At 34.9% G+C, this 10,087-nt stretch overlaps 1 protein-coding gene across 1 annotated transcript in view; it reads left to right on the top strand.

The window, feature by feature from the left end:
* LOC108732425 overlaps positions 1 to 9,752 on the top strand; it is a 77,888-nt gene extending 68,136 nt beyond the window's left edge. Inside the window, exon 6 of the mRNA XM_025981014.1 lies at positions 7,596 to 9,752. Coding sequence (XP_025836799.1) covers positions 7,596 to 8,213 — 618 coding nt within the window. The 3' untranslated portion in view covers positions 8,214 to 9,752. The remainder of the gene's footprint in view (positions 1 to 7,595) is intronic.
* The last annotated feature ends 335 nt before the right edge of the window (positions 9,753 to 10,087 follow it).

Genomic DNA, 10,087 nt, shown 5'->3' with positions numbered 1-10,087 from the left:
AAGATTTGAATAAGAAAATTATGTAAGTTTCAAATTTCGATAAATGAAAAACAAAACACAAAAGTGTCATAAATTTATAGTACCAACAACAAATATTTTTAATTTTTCAACCTGATAACAATCTGGTAAAAGAATTTTCACAGTAGATTATGGTGGTTTAAAGTCAAAAAGTGTAGTAATAATGTCAATCGATTGTATGTCACAAAAAGAGAATTACATTTTTCACTTTGTATTGCAATCTTTCTCGATTGTATCTCTGACAAAAAATTCTTCAATTGCAGCAGATAACAAACTCATTGAACTTTGTTGCCTATGTTTGATACGTGTATTTATTATTTGAACAGCAATTCAGACCAAAGAACTACAGAAATTGAAAGCTCACGGTAATTGTACCATTCACTAAAACTGAAGGGGAGAGGTCAAACTAAAAAGAACCCTACATGTAGCTGAATCCTTTGATAAACAACCGTTCTTTTGGGACTAGTCGTGTGACAAATTGGAACAGTTTTTACATACAAAATGAACTCGGATTTTCATTCTAATGAAACGGTTTGGCACACCGCTTGTTTATGTTGTTAACTGCTAACGAGTCTTTTAAACAACAAAATTATTCCATTAGGCACTCTAAGTTATGGTAAAAATTTCATAAGTAATTTTTTCTTTTTGGGGAAAAAACAGCTCTAAATTCGTATTTATAAGCCACAACTTTAAAAAGTTCTACCCCTCCATTGTAATCAAGGTAATTTCATTTCAAAATATCTACAAACACAAAACAAAGAAATGATGTATTCTCCAACATCTTAATGGAACTAATTTTTGAATGAATTGGCTTGTAATATATTTTATATATATAGGACAAACAGATAGATCATTCATTTATCATCATAAGGCTGTCAATCCTAAGACTGGTTGGACACGTACCTCCACTCTTTCCTATCCTAAGCTAATCTTCGCATTTCTCTAAAACTAGAACAATCCACATCCTTAACTATTTGCGAACAGTAATCTAATCTAGGTCTATCTCTTCTTCTTACTCCTGTTTCTGTCTCTAATGTGTCTCTGACTAGATCTTCATGTCTGAGAAGGTGTCCTACCAACCTATCTCGCCTATTTCTTATTCACTTCCATAAAGTCCTCTGTTCTCCTATTCCTTCTAATACCTCTTTATTTCTAACCTTCTCTACCCACAGTATCCTCATCATTCGCCTGTAACACCGCATTTCAAACGCTTCTAACCTTTTCTTTTGTGCCGCACCCACTGCCCCGTTTCGCACCCGTACAGCGCCGTGCTCCAAACACAGACCTTTAACAACCTTTTTCGAATTTCTAAATTAACCGTTCGCGAGCATAGAAGTGACTTCTTTTTATTAAAGGCGACTCGACCATGTGCTATCCTCTGCTTTATATCCCTACTACTCATTCATTAAACGAATTAAATTAATTCACCCCCTAATCAATAACAATCTAATGTATACATATGTTTGACAATAAAATTTAGGAAATTGCGTTTGTTTTAATTTTTAATTTTACAATGAGTTTCCATCATTTAAGTAAAAATAGAATAACTAATCATGAGCGATGCGTTCAAATAAAAATAATAAAATAAAGAAGCGACCAAAATGATACTTCAAAAAAGCACAGTTTATGTTATTATAGTAAGTGGATATTTTGTTAACTGAAATTTCTTTAACGCTGTTTCGAATTTCATTAAATTCAAGACAGCGGAAAATAAAATATTCGTGCATGATCCTCTCAAAGGTATAATTCAGGAAGCGTTGCAATCGCATACTGTCAAGTCTATTCGCGCTGTTTAAATTCCTAGGATAACAGAGAATTATGCATTCGAAACGGTATCATGTCACTATGAGGATTAAAATACATCATTTTGTTTTTTTTGTGAATAATTTAAACACGAAGCTATATACATGCACTGTTTTTCTAATCTTATTAAGCTTTCTGTTAGATTAACTGAAATTATGAATTTTAGATCGACATTTCTGAAAGTAACAGCTGATAAGCATCCACCGACTAGAAATGAATTCTTCGAAATTTTCACCCACAATGTAGGTATATACGAGGGCGGTTCAATAAGTACCCGTGTTTGAAAACAGAGGACGCTCCTGAGGGAAATTGGTGTTGTCATCCTGTGATAAGTTAATAATATCATATAGTTACTTAATNTACTATAGAATGTCACCTCAAGGTAGGCCTAGTGGCGTCATCTCTTGGTTAGGCCGGAAACTTATCAATCCACCCTCGTATATCCTGACAAAGGTTATGAAGTTTAATAAAAATGTTGATGTGGATAAACAAAAGGTCACCACAATTCTCGTTTATTGAAGTGTCAGATTGAAGAATCAAAGAATCGCCGAAATCAGAAAGCGTTCCATGAAGCCGTTTCTAAATAATCCTGCAAGAAAATATTCTCGATATTGCCTTTTTTGCTCTGTAGTCCCTTTCAATAAAGTCGTTCGGTATTGAAAAGGTTGAAAGCAAAAATTTCATATTCTTTGTGGTTTGTTCCAGATGTGCCATCGCCAGCCTGTGTTTTGGTCAAATATTCCGGCTGGAAGCACATCCATGCGGCAGACCTGGGAGTTACATGGACACAACTTGAAATGGCACCAATTTTTATTACGAAAATGAGGTAAATTAATAAATCTGTTTACTTCATTACATTTTAATAAGTAACATGCANCCATGAAGAAATGACTAGCCAGAAAGAAATTTAGCTCAAACGAGGAAGTCATCGCCGAGACAGGGGGGATTTTGGAGAGTTCGACAAATCTTATTTTTTGGAGGGGTAAAAAAATGGCAGTGTCGTTGGGAGAAGTGTATCTTTTTAAAAGGGGACTATGTTGAAAAATAAAAATAAAAAACTAAAAAAAAAGTGTCTTCATGTCTAACACGGTTACTTATTGAACCGCCCTCGTATATTATCCTCGCAAGAGATCTTAGCGGTAATCCTCAACCTACCAGAAATGCATTCTTCAAAGTTCCACGACAGTTTTGATGAACCCTGGTAATTCTCACGTAATACCCATAATGCAGGTACCTATATTATCTTCACAAAAGATGTTAGCCGTATTTCTCTACCAAATGTAAATACATTCGTCGAAATTCCACGATAGTTCCATTGAATCTTGATAATTCCTAATAACTCCTCACTTTTCTGAATTAATTGCCTTAATTCCTTTACGTAAAAGGAAATTCTTAGAATTCCAACAGGGTGTACACCATAATTAATGGTAATTCCGTAAGGACTAAAAATAAATTCTTCGAAATTCCACAGTTCCAATAAATTTTGATAATTCCTAGCAAATCATCGCTAATCTGAACAATGAAAAAGAAATGCCTAGAATTCTTGGAATTCCAACAGAGTATACACCATAATTACCCTAAAGCTAACCCTCTCCTATTTGATAATTCCTAGCAAATCATCGCTAATCTGAACAAAGAAAAAGAAAAGCCTGGAATTCTTGGAATTCCAACAGAGTATACACCATAATTACCCTCTCCTATTTTCTTCTTAGAAACAATGAAATCGCTTTCCCTGTAAAATGTTGAATATCAAATTGAAAGTTTTGAATACTTACTTTTACCCTCTTCATATAGGTATTGTACATATGTTATCTTCACAAGAAATATTAGCGTTCAGTTTGTGAGAGATTAGCGGTCCCGTAATAATGCGTATGAAAAACAGTAAATGAAGTTAGCCCTGAGAATTATTCCGAGATGATCGATCTCTTTCGAGTGCGTCGCCAACTTCTCAGTCTTTTAATATGATGAGCACAAAGAAGGATGCTCGATGATTAATGATTTACTTTGAGACCGTGCGCTTTGTGATCGACAGGGTTGACGAAGGCGAAAAAGATTAAAATTTTAAAGTATAATTACAACCTTACTTTGTAAGCATCCCGTCGAAAGCAGTGCCGTCAACGTAACCGGAAAAGACTTATCCCGATTGAAGACATTCTTTCGATATCTACTAAACCAAAAATGATGTGGTGAATGGTAAGGATTAAGGATCAAATCAGGACTTGTTTTCAATTTTTTGAAACATAGAGAAAGGATAATGGCAAGCCCATAGGCTAGCTGAATCAATTCGTTGATTGAACTTATTGATCGCTAAATTGAATAGTTATATAACTTTACCGATTTTTAAGAGTGATTATTCCTGATCTAAGATCCGGGGAGATTTGTAAAAAAGTAAGTTATTATACTTCAGACGTCGGGAAATCTGTCAAGATCTTTGTTAAAAATCAATGATCTGTTCCAAATTGTAGATCATGGTAGACAATAGATCTCACTTAGTTTAAACTTTTTCCGTAGAAGAAAGGATTAAACGTGCTTTCAGCTAGCCCTTCATGACGCAGAAAGTGTCCTGTATAATCCTATTTATCCTTTTCATTGTTGCGCCCTTGTTGTTCTCCTATTCTTTTAAGTATCTCTTCATTTTCAATTTTTCTATCCACGGTTTCTTCATCAATAGATTTGGAATTTGAAAAAGGCCTTTTGAACGTATTAATTATCCTATTGGACTAATAAGCAACATAGTTAAATGCGTATAATTGAGGAAAGAAATACATATACACATGATAGAATTCCTAGAAGATGAATAGCAACATAAAATGAATGCAAGTTCAAGAATGGATGATTAAAACCAGAAGTGTATAACCAACATCGGTTTCGAAATGATTTTTGATAAGGTCCACAAGTTTGGGCACCGTTTTTCCTGTAAAATATATAAATCTCAGTTTGTACCACATTAAGTTTCATCCTCGAACTGACAAGACATCTTCAGGGTTGTTTCAATATAGTTTTAATAAATACCCTTGCACCTATAACAGTTCAACCCATTCAATAACGTACATATCTTTATAACAATTAGCATTCCTTCGGTAAACTTCTTCGATAAATAAACATTTATTTATCCTTAATAGTAAATCTTTGAGGGATGCTATTAAGTTGTCTGTAAAGTTCAGTAAAATATACACCCAAAGAGGTACGTAGCAGCGCCTTATCGGTTCGGTAGTTATTTACGAGACTCTCGTCTTTCTTCCACTTCTCACGCAGTTTAATCTTAAGGAATTATTCCTTCGCTCAAACTGTAAACATTAGCGGAGCGTGCCTGCTTTACGTGATTCGCCAAAGATTAATAGCGACACTTCATCTCAGTCCCATTGCAAATTGAGGTGTCACTTTTGCCGAAACGTCTGAGACGTCCTCCTTTCCTAAACGTCTCAACTTTGCACTTCATTATTTCCCACAATTTAATTTCCACAAATGCACTCTCGTTTGTTCTGAATTATCTAACCGTTTATTAATAGTCGAGCAGTTATTTTGATGAAGTCGCTCGACAAAACTTCCTCGCTCTTCACCTGAAATCCATCATCGTTTAGGAAACGTGACCGACTGTATTTAAACTTTAATCCCCCACAACTATAAAGGGATATGTAGGTACAAAGATTTAAATTTACCTAATTAATGCAGGAAGTTTAGGGATATAGTTTCCAACTAAAGAGCTTTTAACTTTAGCTTAATCACCTGGCAATCTTACTTGCGAATATACAGAATACTGTTTGACTTTGTTTCAAAACTTTAGACGGTAAACTAAAAGCAACGACAATGTAGTTGAAAATTCAAAAGAAACACTACTGTACTTTAAAAAAATTGCGAAATCCCTACTGAAAATTTCTTAAGGCTGTAATTTGGGTCATATTTCAAGGTTAATACAGTCTATTTCAATTTGTTAGAATTGTGACCTTGAAGAAATCTGCGCGAAGATAGAAAGAATACACACTAGGCGTGAGCAAGATAGAAATAGTTGGAACAAGCTTGAACGAGAAGAGCTCTCGATGGGCGGTCTTAGGAGATCAACTAGAACTAAAAAATATTATTTATTTTTATGGCTAATTAAGAATTTTACTTCAGTAAAGAAACAACAATAGATTATGAAAATAAGTTATTATTACCTGCTGCTACACAGAATTGGAGATCAAAAAACAACAGCAACTAAATTCTTTATGGTCAAAGAACACCATCGCAGCAACTCCAAATGTCTTTTTAAAGTGAATTATGGTTCCTGCTGCAATTTGAATACGCTCAAATTGCAAACGAAAGTCTTAATTTGTGTCTAATTAATACACGAGCTGCATTGCCTTTAAAAACCAAAAGCTTACCCAGGAACTTTACATTTATAGAAGCAGCAGACTATAAATTAGTCGAGCATACCTATATTTTGCTAATTAAATAGGCAACTTGTAATTTTATTACTCTTAAAACGCTAAAAGCTAAATTACTTTAGTTGCACTTCGACTTTAATTATCTAACGTATACAACTTCACAACTATGGAAGAAAAAATTTTGTTCTAAATAAACAAAGTTGCAAGTCTTTAAAATCTATATCGAAAGGAAACTGAAAATAACTTTGTCAACTCTCTACACAAATTTCTAAAATTCATTTAGACCTAATCATGAAACGAGATCAGCATGAGTAATCATAATTCTCATGGTGAAAATTAAATGTGCAAGGCGCGTTAAAGTCTGTTAGAAATAATATGATCAATTAATCAATCAAATAATAGATGTACGTCCGAACGAGATCCACATAAACCATTCTGTTAATCGAATAGTATACAAGTCTTTTACAAAGCGGACGTCTCCTTGTATATTCGCCACAGTTTCGTTTTGTCCTCGCCGCAGTTTCGTTGTGTACTCGCCGCAGTCTCCTTGTGTACTCGCCGCAGTCTCGTTGTGTACTCGCCGCAGTCTCGTTTTGTCCTGGCCGCAATCTTGTTGTGTATTCGCCGCAGTCTTGTTTCGTCCTCGCTGAAGTCATATTGTGTACTCGCCGCAGTCTTGTTTTGTCCTCGTCACAGTCTCCTTCTGTACTCGCCGCAGTCTCGTTGTGTACTCGCCGCAGTCTCGTTTTGTCCTCGCGGAAGTCTTGTTGTGTACTCGCCGCAGTCTCATTTTAGCCTCGTCACAGTCTCGTTGTGTACTCGCCGCTGTCTCGTTTTGTCCTCGCCGCAATCTAGTTGTGTATTCGCCGCAGTCTCGTTTTGTCCTCGCCGAAGTCTTGTTGTGTATTCGCCGCAGTCTCGTTTTGTACTGGCCGCAGTTTCGTTGTGTACTCGCCGCGCGCTCAATTTATCAAAGGTGTTTTATATTGAACATAACGACATATACCTGTTACCTTTATTTTTATATATGTTTTAATTGAAAAGAGAGACGGAACGTAATTCTTTCGCCATTGTGTTTACCCAAACAATTTCTTTTATACTTTAAGCACAATTTGCCAGCGGATTCATGATAATTAGAGTTAGAAAGCTTTGCTCCAAATTTGGACTGGTCATATTCATAACTGATTTATTCGTAAATCTTCAAACATATCAGGATCTTTTAAATTGGTTAATGCTTTCACTTACTAAAATCCATGAAAACAACGAGCTCATTATGAGTCTTCACTTATATCTGTATTACATTTTGATTCGTTTACTATGTTATGATAAGGTAGCCCACTTTTTGTAATATTAATTGTACATAAACCTTGTTTTAGTTGGGAAGCCCAAAAAGCTTTTTCTTTGTTTCAGGTACGAGTTATGGTACCAGGTGCTGATCGAAAATTGAAAGAACATCAGAGATTATCATGTGATTATGTAATGACTCATACTTACTCTCCTAATCGTTCTGTTTATGCGAACATGGACCACAAGCAGGCGAAACACGACTCCGAATATGGACCTCTATTGAGCAGAACGCCCCCGGACGTTTGCTCGACAAACAAACTTTTAGAACTAACCCCTACGAGTAGTTCAAAAAGTTCGACGGATAAAAAAGACGAAATCATTAACAGTAAACCATCAAACTCGGCTAATAATTTTTACGGTCAAACCGTTCCCATCCAAATTAAAAACTACAGTCACAGCAGCTTAAATTATTGTAACGCTTTTCCCCATTCGAACAGCCTTAAATATGGAACTATGCCCCACGGCGGTACTTTAGTACATGAGGGCTTTCTGGGCGTTTCAGAACTGGGTAGCTCGAGCTCAAACAGTTCAAGTAGTTTCTCCGTTAAAAGTAAAACGTTACAACATCCCAGACAGAAAAAAAGAACTATCAAATTTGAAGCTTTTCAGTGTCCTGAAAGCGGTTATGTTGACTTTAGTAAAAGAACTACCACCTTTTCCTACTCTGGAAGTGCCGTATGACGAACTGAAATTGTTAAAGTGAAAATACAATAGTGTAATTTGATTTACAGAAGAACTGTTGTGCTAATAAGTGTACGTAATAATTACAAATAAACGCTGTTAGAGTCCGCTCACTTAGAGAAAGGTACACGATGCCAGATCGATGTGTGCAAACTGTTATAATGGGCGTAACTGTTAGAAATTTACGACGCCAGAGGCTTAGGCCACTTTCACACAAGGCGATATCGACACGGTTTACTGCACGCGATTTGTCGTATCGTATCGCTTTTAATTATGCAACTTCATACTGTTTCGGCAACGTTCCAAGTTGAAATACAAGCCTACCTATCCTCTCACTGTTGTCTGGTTTAATTGATTGTATCTAATGGAGTGAAAAACAGTAATTCTATTAAATCGACTATTTTGTAATTGAATATTTTTTTCTTTGAGAAAGACATGTTAATGAGTATTGGCAACCGTGGACAACGATTGGTGCAACACACGATATGTGTCAAAGCGTACATTTGGCTACATTAAATATTACGTGTCGTGCAGTATTTTTATCGCACTATTTGTTAATACAAATCGGAATATATTTGCGATATTTTTCACTTCAAGGATTTTAATATCGGATCGCATCAGTGTTAAAGCGTTCGCTTTAAATACATTTATTTTGGATATACTTTTGTGTTGTTGCGATTTACCGCATGCGGTAAATCGTGTCGTTATCGCACTGTGTAAAAGTGGCCTTACGGTTGGGTTTTGATCCGAAACATCTGACGGTAAGCGACCGGCCATACTGCGGGGACAGCCAGCTACCGATGCTTCGTTTATACGCATCATCCACCCTGTATTTTTCTCTAAGTGAACGAACAATATTCTCTCTTCCTTTTACTGATAGAACAGTGCTCAGGTAAGGACTCATTGTCAAATAGAAGGTAAGTGACTTCCTTATTACGGGAATTGTTTTGACATATCTAAATCTAAGTATCCAAAATGGGGTCACAATTTGAATTTAGTAGTTACAATTGTCAGGTTACCATTTCTTCTAAATATTGTGTACATTTTTAAGAAGAATGCATCAATAACAGAACATGCAGTATCTATAACAAATAATGGCGGCTGTAACATAACCTAAATTGTGACACCATGTTGGTTTTACACCGTTGGAATATCCCAAAACAGTCTGTTAGAAATGTCATTAATCTATATTATGCACTTGTTTATTACCTGGGCATTACTCTACGCAAAAATAATCAAATTGAATGTTAACAAGAAGTGATAAATACACTGTTCTAACATATTAATCTAAATGTTGCTAATTACTCAATTATTATGTACTAATTTTATTCTGATTTTGTTTGGAACTTTTTAAATAATAACTAGTAAATAACTAATGGGTTATTAAAAAAGATGAACTTTCTTTTAATCAACAACTTTAATTAAAAGTGAGCACCTAATAGTTAAAACACGAATTGTTAATTTTTTATTATATATCAATAATTATTGTTGCCTACATATTTATACGAAAAAAAAGTAATACATAGAAAATGTTGTCGTCACTGTGATAAGTTAATAATATCATATAGTTACTTAATTAGATTAACTATGTATAAGGTTTGTGATATACCTGAACAATTATTTATTTGTTTATTGTAATTTGGGTAATAAAGTTTCTTTTTATTAATTAAAATCATATTTACTGTATGGATTCTAAAGTAACAAAATTATTCAAATATAGAAGCCTACCCTCTTAACTACCCTAGAGTCAACAATAAATACAGCCATGAAGATTCCTTGTGGAGATAGAGAGGATCATCCAAAAGTTTATAGATTAGCTGTCGACTTAGTGTTTTTAATTGCAAACCTTTTTTGTGGTCTTGAATTCTATCTCT

This window comes from Agrilus planipennis, unplaced genomic scaffold (assembly GCF_000699045.2).
Source record: "Agrilus planipennis isolate EAB-ADULT unplaced genomic scaffold, Apla_2.0 scaffold10, whole genome shotgun sequence".
In the NCBI taxonomy this organism is placed as follows: domain Eukaryota; kingdom Metazoa; phylum Arthropoda; class Insecta; order Coleoptera; family Buprestidae; genus Agrilus; species Agrilus planipennis.
Note: the sequence above shows the minus strand (reverse complement) of the source record. Positions and strands in the feature narration are given on the sequence as shown.